The 19,009-nt window shown below is 46.3% G+C and overlaps 1 protein-coding gene across 8 annotated transcripts in view; it reads right to left on the bottom strand.

Annotated features, from left to right (window-relative positions):
- Positions 1 to 16,748, bottom strand: part of SH3GLB2 (SH3 domain containing GRB2 like, endophilin B2) — a 149,217-nt gene extending 132,469 nt beyond the window's left edge. For all 8 annotated transcript variants that reach the window (XM_040324692.1, XM_040324695.1, XM_040324698.1 and 5 more), the window contains exon 1: positions 16,584 to 16,748. In XM_040324692.1, coding sequence (XP_040180626.1) covers positions 16,584 to 16,646 — 63 coding nt within the window. In that variant the 5' untranslated portion in view covers positions 16,647 to 16,748. The remainder of the gene's footprint in view (positions 1 to 16,583) is intronic.
- Positions 16,749 to 19,009: the final 2,261 nt, after the last annotated feature.

Raw genomic sequence — 19,009 nt, 5'->3', positions numbered from 1 at the left:
CAGGGGGAGCTTCTTCTTTGACGTCTTCGGGTGGGTGGGGGCCGCCGTCTGGTTCTCTTCCACCGCCGGGGGGGGGTCACTTTTAAAAAAGCCCCCACCCCCGGCGGGTTTCCTCCGGCGTCTTCGGCGGGGGGGCTTCTTCCGCTATCCCGACGGGTCTTCTCCGCTATCCGGGGGGTCTTCTCAACTCTCCGGGGGTTTCTTCTATGTTCGCCGCTCTCCGCTGTTGACTCGGCGCACCCCGGTTCTTCCTCCAGCTGTCCGGTGCCTTCTCCTTCAGCGCTGAACGTCTATCTTCTTCTTCCGTGCTGTGACGTATTCTTCTTCTTCCGGGCTGTGACGTCATCATCTTCACTTCTCCAGATGTTGACATGCCGGCTCTTCTCGCTGAAATGGCAGGTGCGCTGCTTTCATCGGACCTATATAGGCCTCACATCATGCTCTGTACCTACCCATGTGATACCTGGGAGAAGAAGAGAAGACGTCACAGCACAGCGACCTGAAGGGAGAAGTAGAAGTCGTCACAGAACAGCGGAAGAAGAGAAGACGTCACAGAACAGCGGAAGAAGGAGAAGGCACCGGACAGCGGGAGGAAGAACCGGGGTGCGCCGAGTCAAGAGCGGAGAGCGGCGAACATAGAAGAAGACCCCCCGGAGCGGAGAAGACGTCACAGAAGAGCGGTGAAGACACCGGAGAGCAGGAGAAGACCCCCGGAAATCGGAAGAAGCTCCCCCTGGTAAAAGAGCTAAAGAAGACAGGGGGAGCCTCCGGAGCAGACTAATAAAATATTTTAATACCCTGTGTTTTTTATTTGTGTTTTTACCACTTTTCCTCCAGGTGAATGGGTAGGGGTACGATGTACCCCATATCCATTCACTTAGGGTGGGGGGCCCGGTATCTGGGGGCCCCCTTATTAAAGGGGGCTCCCAGATTCCGATAAGCCTCCCGCCCGCATACCCCGACAACCAACGGCCAGGGTTGTCAGGAAGGGGCCCTGTCCTCAACATGGGGACAGGGTGCTCTGGGGTGGGGGGGCCGCAGTGCGCCCCCCTGCCCCAGAGCACCCAACCCCCCCATGTTGAGGGCATGCAGCCCGGTTACGGCTCAGGAGGGGGGGGCCACTCGCTCGTCCCCACTCCTTTCCTGACCGGCCGGGTAGCGTGCTTTGGATACGGGTCTGGTATGGATTGTAGGGGGACCCCCTACGCCGTTTTTTCGGCGTAGGGGGGCTCTCCTTACAACCCATAACAGACCTAAGGGCCCGGTATGCTCCTGAGGGGGGAACCCATGCCGAATTTTTATTTAAAATCCGGCGGGGACTTCCCCCTCAGGATTCATAACAAACGCTGCACACGTGTAGAATTGGCGGGAATCCAAGTCGGATCTCCCGTCGCTTCTATGACGCGCACGTTGGAATGTGCTGTCACTATTTCAGTGAGTGCGAGATGTCGGCGAGATCTCGGCACCATGTCGCCGAGAATCAGCGCGATGCTGTCATGCTAAAAACACAATATCACAAACACCTACTGTAGATAGATAAAGGCAGAGGTTTAAGTGAATCAATCTCTTGTGGCTCTAGAGACCAGCTCTTCTTACATCTACTATTAACAGAACTTCCTCTTCACAGACCTCAAACACTTATGCTGCGTACACACGGTCGTTTTTTGGCATGAAATAAAATGCCATTTTTAAAAACGTCATTTAAAATCATCGTGTGTGGGCTTCACATCGTTTTCCGTCTTCTGAAAAACAACAAAAAAAATAAAAAATTCGAACATGCTTCAATTTTTTATGTCGTTTTTTAAAATGACGTTTTATGTGTTGTAAAAAATGATCGTGTGTGGGCTAAAACAACGTTTTAAGCCCGCGCAAGGTATGAGACGGGAGCGCTCTTTCTGGTAAAACTATCGTTCATAATGGAGTAAGCAAATTCATCACGCTGTAACAGACAAAAAAGCACAAATCGTCTTTTACTAAGACGGAATCAGCTAAAGCAGCCCAAAGGCGAATGGGACTTCCCCTTTAAAGTGCCGTCGTACGTGTTGTACGGAACCACGCTTTGCTAGAGCATTTTGAATAAACTATGGTGTGTGGGCAACGTAGTTTTTTATGATGAAGTTGGAAAAACGTTGTTTTTTTCCCCCCCCCCCCCATGATGAAAAACGTTGTTTTCTTTCATGACAAAAAGTGATCGTGTGTACGGGGCATTAGGCTCCATGCACACTGAAGCTGATAAACTGTAGTTTATTGGTGTTTTGGCATTTTTTTTTTTTAAAGCCCATAAACTGAACTCTATGTTAGCCTATGTGCCCATGCACACCTGGGCCTTTTTTAGCGTTAATGAGCTTTGGAGTTTATTGGCTTTTTTCTGAACGCCCGAAATTTGCATTTAAAGTGCCGTTTTTCGTCAGAAAAAAACGCAAAATGCCCAAAGACGCTCAAAAACTGTGCCAGCATTTTTTAATCCATTGAAAAAAAAAAAAAAAAGCTACACTGAAAAACGCTGATTAAAGCTATTGCAAAAACTCTAAATAACGTTGAAAGGCTCCCTGCAAAGATACTGGCGTTTTTTTTTATAGCTTTTATCAGCTTCAGTGTGCATGGAGCCTTAAAGACCCAACAATTATCAACTGTCTAAAATTTTCTATTAGATAGTCCCTAAGCTTCTACAGCAGTGGTAGCCAACTTTCTTGATATGGGGGGGCCCTGGACATCACCAAATTTCTGCACATAAAATTCATTAAACAAAGACAGCAGACACACAACAATACAGATGTAAAAAATGATTAACCGATCGGAATTCGGTGTGAAGAAATAGCTGGTTGTTAAGCAGCGAGCCAGGAAGCCGGCCCTCTTGCTTCCTTAACCATGAGTTATCTGTCAGCTGACTTCCCTACTGACAGATGAGCATAAAGAAAATAATTCCGTCAATTTTCCCTCAAAATCCATACCAGACCCTCATCCGAGCATGCAGTCCAGCAGGTCAGGAAAGGGGGGGGGGGTGGATGAGTGATCGCCCCCCCAATTTCTGAACCATACCAGGCCACATGCCCTCAACATAGGGTGATGGGTGGTTTGGGGCAGGGGGGCTTTGCGCCCCCCATCCCCTTGTCTTCTGACAACCTTGGGCTGTGGTTGTCTGGGTTTTGCAGGCGGGGGGCCTATCAGAATATGGAAGGTCCCTTTAACAAGCGGGCCCCCCTATGTGAATAGGTATCGGGTGCACGTACCCCTACCCATTCCCTAAAAAAGTATCAAAGTAATACAAGTCTTTTATTTAAAGATGAAAAAAATAAATAAATAGTGGCCCTCAATAAATATCCATCGTAAATAATGGCGCCTGTCGGACCCGAAAAAAAAACGAAAAAACACGCTATTGACTCTTGGGAGGCCTCTCGCCAACTGCCCGCTCTGCGCTTTGACTGTTCTTATATAGGCAAAGGGCAGGGTCACCCAGTGGCACAACCCCCTTCTGATGTCACGTGATGCGGTGGTTGGAGGCAAACTAGGTGGCACTGCAGACCATCATGGAATGTTGGTTGGCACTGAGTAACTTGTATAGCGCAGAAAATGCGAACTTAATCGCCTCAAGGCGCTTGGAATCCAGCGTTGTACCGGTCTTTCAGAAGAGGTGGGTCTTTAGTTTTTTCCTAAATGCCGATGGTTTTCCTCTAAGCAGATGGTGGTGGGTAGAGCATTCCAGAGCCGTGGCACTGTGGGAGGTTAGAGCAGGGGTGGGCAATCTCGGCCCTCCAGCTGTGGTGAAACTGCAAATCCCATCATGCCTCTGCCTCTAGGAGTCATGCCTGTGATTGTCAGGGTCTTGCAATGTCTCATTGGACTTGTAGTTTCAAAACAGCTGGAGGGTCGAGTTTGCCCAGGACTGGGTTAGAGGATCTGCAGCTGGCTGGAGGTCCAGGCCCAGTGATTGAGAACCACTACTCTCATGGATTCTCCCCATGTGCTCCTTCATTGTCCAAATACAGGCTGGGATGTGCCATGGACTAGACTGCTTTACTTAAAGCGGAGTTCCACCCAAAAGTGGAACTTCTGCTTAATCCACTCCTTACATGCCACATTTGGCATGTAATTTTTTTTTGGGGGGGGGAGTGGGGGCTTCAGGATGAGGATGAGTCTAATCGCCTTTCTGCAGCCCCTCCCTGTAGGCGATCGCTTTTTGTAGCTGCTGACTTTTAATAAACATTCAAAATGAGCGGAACACCACTTTAACTGCAGTCTCACCCCGACAGAGGTCCAGCATCTGACTCAGCTGTCTGGATCACAAGCCTAATGTCGCTATTTTCCAGGTTCCAATATTTGTACAGGATTGCAGGTAGGCTCAAGAATCAAATGTATCCACGCATTGGCACATTAGTAATTGCTAAATTGTTGCATAGATCTGGAAAAAGTGCCAAAATGTTGTCTGTATGCATTCCATTGGGACTGATTGTGTTACATGCTGCACCAATATATGTAGCACAGACAAGGAAAACAAAAACCTTTGCTTCACACACAAATCTCAGGGGTCCTTTGATACATCAGAAGTATAGACAGAAACAACTGTTTGGGGGGGGGATATATAATATTCACCTACACACGCAGAAGGAAATCCATCAGCACATCACCTTACATAATTGCCAGAATTCAAAAAAGCAATTTTGTACTGGAATCCAGGGCAACCAATCGCAGGCTGGATTGCACTACTCTGACATCACCAAATAGTAGTCAATTGGCTGTTGCTTGTTACAGCACATCACTTATTTCCCTGTTATGTCAATATCTTTTTAGCAACCTATTTCACAGCTTTGAAAAAAAAAAAAACGGGAGTGCAGAGCAAAAAGAGAAACATACTAGTTACGGTAGGCAGCAGCTTTTATTTTATTTTTATCTGAAGCTTTATATAGCAACACAACTGAATTTTGGCTTCTTAAAAGAATACTGTACTGAGAATACAAGGTCTGACCTCCTTCTGAAAATGCTAGCTGCTTGGCTGTCTCTGGTTTAAAAGCGATTCTGAGAGACTGTTGCACGCAGATCAGAAAGTCAGTTCAGTGCCTTAAAGTGTATTGAATTGAACGGATTAGCATGGCAGCCCAGCAGCTAGCATTTTCAGAAAACAAACAGCTGGAAATGGCAGTCCTTGTATTCTCGCAGTACAGTTTTTTTTTCACAAGCCTCTAAAATATTTATGTACTTCTCGTCTACGGCTAGTACAACCCTTTTTATAAAAATGTATCCATCAACCTCCACACTGCCTACAATCTGGTGCCTGTCTAAATGCAGCAACTCCTGGATACAGAATACTCTGATTGGTAAGGGCCCCATTTACACCTCTGCGTTTTTGAGCTTGCAGCTCCAAAACGGAGGAGGAGGGAGGAGATGGAAACAAAAAAAAGTAGTTCACATTTCCACTCCAAGTCGCCTGAAGCTCAAAAAGGAGTTCAGGAGCTTTTTTCTGTAGCTTGAAATCGGGCAGATTTGAGCCTTTTTTTCCCGTGTTTTTATTCCCAACACAATGAATAGAAAATCACCATTTGCGCATTTTTCATGTACATTTGTGCATATGTGCATGATTTTCTGCTCAAATAAAAAATTGTAAAAACATATATAGCAATAATATATGTATAAATAAATGCAAACTAAAATTCACAAAACTAAAAATCATAAATAAAACTACATACATACTGTAAATGATAATGAATCCCCAATCTTAAAAAGTATTTAATAAATTATAAATAATAAATAGTAATTTATTTATTTTATGTTAGGGCGTTTAGTTATTTATTATTATTTTAGTTTTTAAGGGTAATTTATTTACTATTACTTAGTATTCGTTTATTGAATTTATTTACCATTACTTAGTATGTAGAAAGAAGCAAGTAGTAGCAAGTAGCAAGTAGTAGTAGGAGTAGTAACACCCTAAACCTAACAAAAAAAATACAAACAAATAATCCTATCTCAGGAAGCTAGTTCAGCGAATACCAATTCTCATACAGCTAATGCCAATTCGTCTGCAGGTACTGCCCATTCCCATACAGCTAATGCTTGTGCATGTGTACCAGCCCACAGACGAGCTCAGGCTAATATCCAGTGTGCACTGACACAGGTGTCTCCTGACCACCCTGTTGTCTTACCATGTATGACCCTGGCTCACCTTGACTTATCTCTGATTGTGGCAGTCACCTGGCGGTATGATTCTTTCAGAAAAAAGGTGCTGAAAGCGGTACCATTATTTGCAAGGAAATTTGGTGATTTGTACTGTAGGCCTGTAATTTTTAGGAATAAATCACTTAAAGCGGGAGTTCACCCATTTAAAAAAAAAAAAATAAATCTCCCCTTAGCTTCCTGCTCGTTCGGTCTAGGGGAATCGGCTATTTATATTAAAATATGTGCAGTACTTACCCGTTTTCGAGCTGCATCTTCTTCCGTCGCTTCCGGGTATGGGTCTTCGGGAGCGGGCGTTCCTTCTTGATTGACATTCTTCCGAGAGGCTTCCGACGGTCGCATCCATCGCGTCACTCGTAGCCGAAAGAAGCCGAACGTCGGTGCGGCTCTATACTGCGCCTGCGCACCGACGTTCGGCTTCTTTCGGAAAATCGTGACGCGATGGATGCGACCGTCGGAAGCCTCTCGGAAACCTGTCAATCAAGAAGGAACGCCCATTCCCGAAGCCCATACCCGGAAGCGACGGAGAGGATGCGTCTCGTAAACGGGTAAGTACTGCACATATTTTAAAATAAATAGCCGATTCCCCTAGTAATAACGAGCAGGAATCTAAGGGGGAAAAGTGCCCTCTAAGGGTGAACCCCCGCTTTAAATCTGACCAAACAAGAGTCTTGTAGCATCCCGGGTATGAAATTTTTTTAAAAACAAAATTATAAATTATAATATAATAAATAATTATAACAAATAATAATATAATTATAATAAAAATTATTCAATAATGTAAATCAACTCAAAATCACTGAAATTTGCTCAGTTGCAGAATTGTCGCTGTCATTACTTTTATTTTTTTATGACGAATTTCCCCACAAATCGCTATCGCACAATTCTGCAAGTGATTATAATTTATTATCGCTGTTTTCTAGCTGCTCTTATACCATTTTTGACATAAAAAGACACTTTTGGTTGCTATGGACAATCTACAGTTTGCAGGCAGAAAGAACAGTTTTTAGTATATAAAAGAACGTAGGGCACTGGGCAGACCACTAGGGACAAGGGGGGGGTGTATTTTTTACATACAGTACTGTAATCTATAAGATCACAGTATACTGTATGTAATGTGTTTGTTTACGTTTTTGAATTTGGCGCCGTTCTCCGCTCCCGTGCGTCGTAACGTCGCAGGGAACGGATATCAGCGGCACAGGAGGACGCTGTGTGAATCGAGCAAGGTCCCGCTCGCTCACACAGCGCGGTGGCATCGCTGGATCCAGGGACAAGGTAAGTAAACACTGCCTGTGGATCCAGCGAGGCGAGCCCGAGTCTGACTCGGGGTTACCGATCCTAGCACAAAAATCTAACCCCGAGTCAGACTCGGGAATACCGCCAGGGGGGGGTTAAGCTATTGGCACCCAGTCTTCTTTGAGCCTTGTACCTCTGTCACCACATTCAGGGGTGCTCGGACCAAAGCTGCAGAGGAAGCCCTGTTGTCAACTCAGCCTCAAGATACGCAACACCCTAACCCTGACCCTAACCCCAACACTTTAATTCTAACCCTTTACCATAATGGAAAAAAAATAATAATAATAATAATAATGCAGCTCAAGTGAAAGTCCGAAGTGGTGTAATCGCTTAAACAGGCAGAAACAGGATGGCAAGCAGATCTTATTACTGCATGGCCAGGCCTGCTAATTGCAATGGGTGTACACAAAAGACCGACCCCTGTTTTCTGTTCTTTGCCTTTTGTGCGAATGGTACTCCAAAGCACAGAACACAACGTACCTGTGCTACAGAGCACTGCAGTATGAGATGCCTTGCAGTATGCTTTTGTAAAAAAAAGGCACACTGCAGAAGAAATTTTTCCTGGGTTTTGTTCTATTCAAAATAAATGAACCGTATTGATGTAGATCACCTCCACACATGATAAAGTGTGTTTGCCTTACGGCAGCATTGTATGAACGAGCCCAAAGTGAAAGTCTGCAGGTCAGAAACACCAAAGTAAGAAACACTACTTGTTTCAGGTTATCTGAGTAGTTCTGAAAGCTGGGGTATAGTATATTATTTTTTTGGGGACACAGCGCCATACACATTAGCTATGGGTAGTGGCGAGTATGCCATTACCTTCAGGCGGCTGCTTACGATACAAGTCTTTTTCTGTCTCTGCCTCTGAGCTGCCAGTTCTAGTCCTCATTAGCTGTTCTTCAGCACTGAAAAAGTAAAACTAAACGCTAAACTATTTTTTTCAGATTGGATAGAATAACGGAGGTTGTGTCCCATTGCAGAGATTTCCCTTCACTTCCTATGCCATAGTCAAACAGGAAGCGAGAGGAAATCCCTGCAATTTAAGACCTCCAGGTCACCATTGGAAGATTTCCCCTCGATTATTATTCTGGGGACAACCCAAAATGTAGGATTTTCTTTCACTTTAAATGATAGCAGTAAACTGACAAATGGAGAGAGTGAATCTCCCTAATAGTGGCAGAGGTAGCAATAAAAACTAGACAGATGTTCTATTTCAAATTCCACTCTGTTCTAAACTGAAGAAAAATAATAATTTTTGCCATTAGTTACACTTTAATTGCAGCCTTGGCTACACAAAAATCTTGTTCTACCTGCCCACCCCCTCTGCTTTATTCTCCATTTACAGATCTCTTTTTACTATAATCCCACAATACACGGCATTCTGTGAATAGGTGGTGGAATCCTTCTTCACTGTCCAATTACAGAATGCAATGTATTGGGGGACTGTAGTAAGAGGAGCTCTGTGAATGGCCAAGAGAGCAGAAGGGGGAGGTAGCTCAACTTTTCTGTGTAGCAAAGGCTGCAGGTAAAGCTCAACTTCGGGCTACTAAAAATTAAATAACTGCTCGTCCTAGTCTAGGGGGGGGGGGGGGGGGGGGAAGCAGGTTCCACAAACAGCAGTGGCTGGTGCTTTTTTTTGTGGGGGAGGGCATCAAAAAAAACCACTCCTTCCCTGTTCGGTCAATCATTCAAAACACCCCCCCCCCAATCGCTCGGTCGATGGGTCAGTAGAAGCCCCCCCCCTCCCAACTCTGCACCCCAAGCCCACGCTTTTGTTAAGCCAATTATAGCCTCAGGCTCTAATCACGTGCAAAAAAAAAAAAAAAAAAAAAAAACCACACACACACACACACACACACACACACACACACACACACACACACACACACACACATTGAAATCCATATGTCCGATGCCCTGCATGTAGATTAGGGGGGCGGCCACCCTAATGGAGCGGCCGCCACTGTCCACATCCCTGCATTTGACCAGATGACGCAGAGGAACAGTCAACCACCGGAGCATGGGGGAAAGCCTTCTGCCACGATTGGGTAAGTAAAACTGTTTCACCTCTCCCCTAGACCTGGTCTGTAAACTGCAGCATGCAGCCCTTTGCTTACTTTTATCCATCTCTTGGGGCATTTTTTAGAGCACCATGCCTCCCACTGACACCAATGATGGGGCACTATGCCTCCCACTGACACCAATGATGGGGCACTATGCCTCCCACTGACACCAATGATGGGGCACTATGCCTCCCACTGACACCAATGATGGGGCACTATGCCTCCCACTGACACCAACAATTTTTTGCGGATGTCCGATCGAATAATATTGGATGAACCGTCACGAGAGGCACTCGAAAGCTCTGTACTAATGATTAGATTATCGTACGATCACTTCGAAAACTGTATTTTCTGATCATGTGTACGGAGCTTAAAACAAGCCATTAATACTTTCAGTGCAGGCCTGCAACCCCACTGCAAGGGATCATTTTATACTTTCCCAGAGTTGTGCTTTAACTTTTACTGTGCTGGAAGAGAGTCTCTGAGGACGATATCTGGTGGCTGCGAGATGGCACAGAGGGGGAGATTTTTTAGTACAAGGAAGCAGCATGTAATGAGATACACACCATTGCACACAGTGTGTCCAAATACAAGAAAATGTATACTAAACTTCCTCTTTAACCACTTCAGGACCGGAAGAATTTACCCCCTTCCTGACCAGAGCACTTTTCGCGATTCGGCACAGCATCGCTTTGACAATTGTGCGGTTGTGGGACGTTGCACTCAAACAAAATTTACGTCCTTTTTTCCCCCCACAAATAGAGCTTTCTTTTGGTGGTATCTGATCACCTCACCAAAAAAAAAAAAAAGCAATATTTTTTACTTTTTGCGATAATAAATATCCACAAAAAAATATATTAAAAAAAATAATGTTTTCCTCCGTTTAGGCCGATATGTATTCTTCTACATATTTTTGGTAAAAATTGCAATAAGCGTATATTGATTGGTTTGCGCAAAAGTTATAGCGTCTACAAAATAGGGGATAGTTTTATGGCATTTTCTTTATTAATTTCTCTCTTTTTTTTTTTTTTACTAGTAATGGTGGCAATCTGCGACTTTTATCGTGACTGCGACATTATGGCAGACCCATTGGACACTTTTGACAAATTTTTGGGACCATTGTCATTTATACAGCTATCAGTGCTATAAAAATGCACTGATTACTGTGTAAATGACACTAGCAGGGAAGGGGTTAACCACTAGGGGGCGACGAAGGGGTTAAGTGTGTCCCAAGCATGTGTTCGAACTAGGGGGGGGGGGGGGGGGGGATGGGCTACCAGTGACACGAGAGTGATCACTGCTCCCGATGACAGGGAGCAGTAGATCACTGTCCTGTCACTAGGAAGAACAGGGAAATGCCTCATTTACATAGGCATCTCCCCCTTCTACCTCTCCTGACTGCAATCGTGGGCTGCCGACGAACATCGAATTCACTCTCGAGGCATGTGGCAAATTCAAAGACACATACAGGTACGCCCCCTTGCCTGCCGGTGCATATCGGTGTGCGGCGGTCGGGAAGCGATTAATGAAAATGTAATGAAGAGTGTATTCGGAGTGCTGGGCTCCATGGAAGGATGTGATGTCCTGTTAAGCCGTGCCTTCTAATTTCAAGGGATTGACAACAGGCTTCTCTCTGATATACCAGAGCCTCCAGGAGCTCTTGGAACATCAACTTGAAGAAAAGAGAGAAGCACAGATATAGTTAAATGGAAGAATCCATACAGTAGTCAAACCATTCTGGGGGGGGGGGTTCTAGAGGACCCCTTAATCAGGGCTGAGAAATAGTGGGGTTGATTTACTAAAACTGGAGAGTGCAAAACCAAGTGCAGCTGTGCATGATAGCCAATCAGTCCCCCCCCCCCCCCCCAAAGCTTAAGACGGCTTTCACACTTAAATCAATGGCTGTTAGCGCTAAAGCGGTCGTCTTAATGACGCTTAGCGCTGTTTAACCATTTCAGCCTGGAAGAATTTACCCCCTTTCTGCCCGGCCATTTTTCGATATGGGACTGCGTCGCTTTAACTGACAATTGCGCGATCATGCTACGTTGTACCAAAATAAAATCAATGTCCTTTTTTTTTCCACAAATAGAGCTTTCTTTTGGTGGCATTTGGTCTCCTCGCCATTTTTATTTTTTGCGCTATAAACAATATTTTTTACTTTTTGCTATAATAAATATTCCCGATTTTTTTTTGTTTAGGCCAATATGTATTCTTCTACATTTTTTTTTAAACAAAAATAACGCAATAAGTGTATATTGATTGGTTTGCACAAAAGTTATAGTGCCTACAAAATAGGTTATTGATTTTTGGCATTTTTTATTTACTAGTAATGGCGGTGATCTGCGATTATTATTGTAACAGCGACATTGCGGCGGACAGATCGGACACTTATGACATTTATAGAGCAATCAGTGCTATAAATTTGTCATTGATTACTGTGTAAATGTCACTGGCAGGGAAGGAGTAAACACTAGGGGGCGATCAAAGGGTTAAATGTGTTACCTAGGGAGTGATTCTAACTGAGACTGACTGGGGGGAGGAGACCGATCGGTTTTCCTATATAGTAGGAACACATGATCTGTCTCCTTTCCCGACAGGACGTGGATCTGTGTGTTTAGAGCAGGAACGGTCCGGCTTTGTCACGAGCGATCGCGGGTGACCAGAGGACATCGCGCCCGCCATGTCCTCAGTGACATGGCGGGCGCGTTCCCTATATCGCCGAGAAGCTAAGGACATCATATGACACCCGCCCAGAATGGGCGATCCCATCTGCGGAAGTCATATGACCATGGGCGGGATGTGAAGTGGTTAAAAACTCCAGTTTTGCGGCACTTTCATTCCAATAGGCAAGGTGTTTTGGGAGCCCAAGTCCGGAGAGTCACACTGGAATGAATGAAAGGCGATTTTCAGGCGCTTAGCAGAGGCCATTTCCAGCGCTAAAGCACCTGAAAACCACCCCAGTGTGAAAGGGTACTTAGTGAACAAGCTGAAGTTAGAAGCCAATTAGCTGCCATGCACAGCTGCACCACATTTTGCACTCTCCAGTTTTAGTAAATAAACCCTATTGCGTAGCTACTACAAATTAGCAAAAATGGTACTGTACTGATATACAATGAAAAATATATAATCTATATACTGCTGTGTCAAGTCTGAGAAAGTGACATATATTACTGTGTTCTCAACAAAATAATCTATAGCCACAATGTTTTCAGGGTGATTACATTGTGGGATATAATATAAGCTACTGTATGAATAGTACTACCAGTAACCTATATCCCCAACCGGTCCTGCAACTCAGGAACTGTTTTACCATATGCTGTCACCCTTGGCAACCACAAAGGGAGACCGCTCCCATGGATTACAAATATGTCCAGCATTCTGCTATTACTGGATGTCCTAACTTGGATTGCAAATATGTCCAGCGTTCTGCTAATGCTGGACATTCTGAACTTTTGCTCCAAACTCCTGCTTTGAACAGTAAAGTGTGCCTGAAAGTGTCTACTGTTGCCTGGGGTGATCAGGGTCAGCCTGTGGGCTGGACTGTGCTACAAAATGTTCCCTTCAGTGAGATATGGGCTACAATTTTTTTTGTTGCTGCCGGCAACCACCGGGGGAAAAAAGAAAAATCAACTGTCATCTGCTTCTAGTTACTCAGGCACAGTCAGTGCTGGTGGACATGCTTGACATGCTAGTCTCAGCATGCCTGTAAACTTCAGTTTGTCCAACAAGGGGTTACAGCGGCATGCCAGGGGAGGGGCCTGACTATCAGTTCCACACATGCCAGCCTGTCTGTAAACGAGGGGGCGGTGCCATGCCCTAGAGAAGACCCAGCATTCCCTGCTAGCAGATAACACAAGGCAGAGGAGCAAGATGGCGTAGGGTGGTTACGTATACCCAACGCCGACCTGGTTGCCTGATCTGCAGCAGTGGACATTGGTGGACACTGGTTGAAGCATTGCAGGGTATTTGCCCTCGGGATGATCGATGGAATGGAGAAACTGTGCCTGCTGTGTCCAGAATGCCGGATAACGACAGCGGTGGTCAGTGCCTGGATCCGGTGCAGTCATGGTGGCAAACCGCTCACCTGGCTTGCAACCAGCCAGCAGGAGCCACAATACTACAATGTGGACCTACACTCAGAACCGTATAGCATGCAGTTGCGGACATCCCAGAAGGCCAGAGCGGATTGGAGTCATCACCGAAAAATGGGGTAGAGTTTGAGCCTGGTGACTCCCCTGCAAAAACAAGTGACATAGGAGAAAAGGAGTCTGCTGTGGCCAGCGGCCTGGTCGGGGACTTGGTTACTGCGAGTACTGCCATGCAGGAGCCAGCTAATGTCCCTGAAATGCCGATCGCTGCTATGCCCCTTGCTATCCCTATCTGAAAGGAGCCAGTGTTGGACGGGAGTGCGGCCCCCGGGTGAGCCAGAAGGGGACTGCAAGGGCAGGGCCATAGATTGCAGATCCCCCGGGCTGCTAGCGGAGTTTGGTTCTCTGGAGAGATTAGCAGAGGGGTCATCTGCTGGTAGCAGCTCGGAAGAGGAATGGGAGACAGGAGGTTCCCAGGTCCTGGAGGTCCAGTCCAAGGGAGGAGAAGAGCAAGACATTGCTGGGGAAACTGTTCTACAAAAGACCTTCCACCACTCAGACCAGAGCAGCTAGATACAGGCAGTGGGTCAAGAGATCCCCGGATGCTTTTGTCCTCCCTGGAAAAGGAAAGCGCAAAGGACTGCCCAGGTTTTCCCGGTTCCAGAGGGAGGGTCAGCGCTATGTCCCTCCCGAGACCATGGACGTCATTGAGAACTCCCGGGGAGAGTGGGAGGGGGATTTGGTCTGGGAGTACTTGCACATCCCCAAGCCTTTATGGGTGCCAGAGTGTGAGGAGACCTGGGCCCGCTTTGAGGACATTCGGCATGAATGGCGGCTCGGGAGAACAATCCACAAAGACCGAGTGATAATTGTGAAAGCAGGATGGCCTACGAAGAGTCACTCAGTCTCCATCAGGGAGTAGGGGGGAGGTAGGAAGAGACTGCCTGACCCAGACTTTTATGCATAAGGAGGACTGTTGGAGAAACAGCCATCATGAAAGTGGTCACATAGACTGCTGGAGAGTTGCAGTACATATGTGTTCTTTGCTCCCTGACTTTTTTCAGGATCAGTCTGGCCTGTCACCCTATGTTTTGTGATCTGGGTTGGGAGTGACTCAGAGTAAGGGTGGGTGACTCACAGGTGGCATCACTAGGACCTCCTACTTCTTTCTAGAATCTTCTAGTGTTTTCTAGAAAGAGGCTGGAGGGGAGGTGTAGCCACTTGGGGTGTTCTGGGGAGCCCTGACCAATCCCCAACCTGGATTGGCAGGGGGCAGGCCTCCTCAAATACCAGGGTCAGCCCAGCTGGAGAGGACGTGATCGGGTGGAAAAAATGGAGATGGATTGTTAGGCTGTCAGGGCCTTTGATGGAGCTCCCCAGTCTGGGGGGGGGGGGGTGACCTGGGCTCAGGTGCAGATGGAGCCCTCCAAGGAAGCGTGGAGGTATCCTGGACAGGAGGCAGTGGCACAGGAGGAACAAGAGAGGACAGCGGGAGAACACTGCTGGGTAAGTCTCCAGGAGTTCCACTGGGTGTGCACACAAATCAGAGATGACTGGGGAGGCACGCCTTGGAGGACTGTTGTAGATCAGTCTGGGATGGGTCCAGAGCCAGTCTGGAGGATTTGGGTGGCACGGTAAGTGGAAAGGGGCAGCTGCAGCCAGGTGGTGCTAGGAGCAGTAACCACAGGGACAGCTAGCACTGGGACTTTTCTATTTTGCTACATCATAGGGGCCCACGGTCCCTGCCTGTAAAGGGCACCTGTTTTGGGCCTGACTGAGCTAGTGTCAGGCCTACCAAATATCAGTACTAGCTAGTCTGGAGAGGAAGCGATGTGCAGGAGGAGCTTGGAGTGATACTCAGTAGAGGAAGCAATGTACAGGAGGAGAAATGGAGTGATGTATATATAGTCCCAAATTGCAAATTGATGTTCTGATCACTTGGGCATCTCGTAAGTCCTCATCCAAGTTTAATATCCCTCAATAAAATAAACAAAATGCAAGGACTGCTTTATTGCCTCTGAGGAGTGTAAAAGTGTGTGCCTGGCTGGGCAGGGTGACAGACGGACCACAATTCTCAGCAGCTCCTATGGGGGTATCACTATACAAGCATTTTCAGAAGGAAGGAAATATTGATATCTATGCAGTAAACAGGACATGGAACATTGCATAAACATATGAAAGCCCCATCATGAAATATTTTTAGTTAAATGTTACAATAACAGTTTAAAAGACAAATTGATTAACATACTTTGTAGTTTATCTTAAACAGTTTGAAACTGTTTATTAAACATTGTGGTAGGGGAAACTTAAAAAGATAAAAAATAAAAGACACAACATCCCGCACCCATGTCTGGTTTAGCCTATAAAAAAAATCCTTACTACCAGCGATAACAGGCGATAGATACACATAACAAGGAGTGCCTCTATCGCAGAACTACTATGTACATAATCACTATGTGCTTAAACACAACTGTCACTTTGATCTCCCTCCTCCAGTTATCATAATAATCCATTGGGCTTATTCAATAGGCAGAGGCCCATAGCAGTCCATTAGAATTCCTCTTTCAGGGATCAGATTACAGTAAACTGATATCAGTTTGGTTTCTGTGGCTTAGGGTGCTTTACACATCATCACTACCCTGGTGAATAAGCCTGCTGATGCAGCTAGATGTTCTGCAGCAGCAGCTGCCTGTTACTCCCTATGAGAATAGTGGCGTGTGCGGTGGCCAGCCCTGTCTATGTCTACAGATGGAAGCAGTTGGCAGACTGGCAGGGGAGATCCTGGCTCATGGCAGCAGGTGGTGGGCAGTATAATGGGAGAAGCACACAGTGCAGCAAAGATGGAGGGATAAGAAGCATCAGCTGTCAGAGGATGCTGCTGCAGAAGGGAGGGGTGTGGGTGCAGATCCCAGAACCCACTTCTAATCATCATCACCCCCTCCAACCCAACATCCTTGTGCCTGGCTCTTACCTGCACTGCCCTGGTGAAGAATATCCCGGCATCAGAGGCTAGCTTCTTCACATTGAAATCCATGGTGTCAGCTGCAGCTTGCCAATGTCCTGTGTGTTATGCATCAGCTGCCTCTACTCCCAGATCTTCCCACCCACTGCTACAGGCCAGGGAAGCTCAATCCATCCCACACATCATCCAGTTTACTCCATCCACTTTATCCAGCATCGACTGCTCAACCTGTTAAAGGAGAAGCAGTCATTTGAGTCAATATTCTGTTTAGGATAGAAAAACAAAACGTGGACAAATACATACAACGTTAGATTTTCATAAAAAAATAAAAATAAAAAATATTTGTTACATTTTCTAAAAGCTAATTCACACGAGCATTTAGATGCACACAGCGTATAGTTATGCAACACAATAGTATCCAATGAGCCCATACACACCACTGCATCTGCAGGCATAAACACAGATAAAAGTGTAAGGCCTGGATTCACATACATCGGCGCATATTTATGCCGGCGTAGCGCAGCGCACAGAGGCAAGCAATGGAATCACAAAGCACTCGCCCCCAAATCTACGCTGGGTTTCCTCGGCGTAAGCCAGCGTAGGTGGAAGTGGGCGTGAGCCATGCTAATGAGGCATGACCCCATGTAAATGATGGACTGAGCATCATAAAGATACGAATAACGTACGGCGCATGCGCCGTCCCGTGGACGCATCCCAGTGTGCATGCTCAGAATCATGTCGGAATTACTCCCTAAGATACGACGGATCACTGCCTATGACGTGAACGTAACCTACGCCTAGTCATATTCACGTACTACCTAAACGACGTAAAATACAACGGCTGTGTTCCCTGGTCCATACCTTAGCATGACTTGCGCCTCATATATGGGGCTTAACTTTACGCCGGACGTACGACTTACGCAAACCGCGTATATTATGCGCCGGGCGCAAGTACTTTTGTGAATCGGCGTATCTCCCTCATTTGCATATGTGCATAGAAAATCAATGGGAGCGGAAAATGCGCCCAGCGTAAATATGCGCCTACGATACGCTGGCGTAGGAAAGTTACGTCGGTCGGATAAAGCCTATTTTCAGGCGTATCTAGTTTTGTGGGCACGGCGCATAGATACGACGGCGCATATTTACACTTATGCGGCGTATCTCGAGATACGTCGGCGTAAGTGCTTTGTGAATCCGGGCCTACATGTCATTCACTGGAATGAAAGAAGAATTGTACGTGTTTAACCACTTAAGTCCCGGACCATTTGGCTGGCCAAAGACCAGGCCACTTTTTGCCATTCGGCACTGTGTCGCTTAAACTGACCATTGCGCCGTCCTTTTCCCCCCAAAAAAATATATAAAAAAACAGTTTAGGCCAATACGTATTCTTCTACATATGTTTGGTAAAAAATGGCAATAAGCGTTTATTGATCGGTTTGCGCAAAAGTTTTAGCGTCTACAAAATAGGAGATCGTTTTATGGCATTTTTATTGATATATATTTTTTTACTAGTAATGGCGGCGATCAGCGATTTTTATCGTGACTGCGACATTATGGCGGACACATCGGACATTTTTGACACCATATTGGGACCATTGTCATTTTTTAAGTGTGTCCTAGGGAGCAGTGGAAGTGCGGCATGGCACAGTGGCTGCGTTTGATGGCATGGCACAGTGGCGACAATTGATGGCACAGTGATAACAATTGATGGCACAGTGGCGACAATTGATGGCATGGCACAGTGGTGACAATTGATGGCATGGCACAGTGGTGACAATTGATGGGCACAGTGGTGAAAAATGATGGCACAGTGGCTGCGTTTGATGGCATGACACAGTGGCTGCGTTTGATGGCATGGCACAGTGGCGACAATTGATGGCACGGTGGCTGTGTTTGATGGCATGGCACAGTGGTGACAATTTATGGGCACAGTGGGGACAATTGATCGCACAGTGGCTTTGTTTGATGGCATGGCACAGTGGTGACAATTGATGGGCACAGTGGCGATAAATGATGGCACAGTGGCTGCGTTTGATGGCATGGCAAAGTGGCTGCATTTGATGGCATGGCACAGTGGCGACAATTGATGGCATGGCACAGTGGTGACAATTGATGGCACAGTGGCGACAACTGATGGCATGGCACAGTGGCGACAACTGAAGGCATGGCACAGTGGCGACATTTGATGGGCACAGTGGCTACATTTGATGGCACAGTGGCTGCGTTTGATGGGCACAGTGGCTGCGTTTGATGGGCACAGTGGCTGCGTTCGATGACAGGCAACAGACAATCAGTGACATGTCACTACCGTGTTTCCCCGAAAATAAGTCCGGGTCTTATATTCATTTTGGCAACATAAGACACTGTAGGGCTTATTTTCGGGGTAGGTCTTGCCATGTAATGTGCTGTCTTTTCTCCCCCTCTCTCTCCCTGCC

Source organism: Rana temporaria, chromosome 9 (assembly GCF_905171775.1).
Source record: "Rana temporaria chromosome 9, aRanTem1.1, whole genome shotgun sequence".
In the NCBI taxonomy this organism is placed as follows: Eukaryota; Metazoa; Chordata; class Amphibia; order Anura; family Ranidae; genus Rana; species Rana temporaria.
The sequence above is the reverse complement of the archived record's forward strand: the minus strand, read 5'-3'. Positions and strand labels throughout refer to the sequence as shown.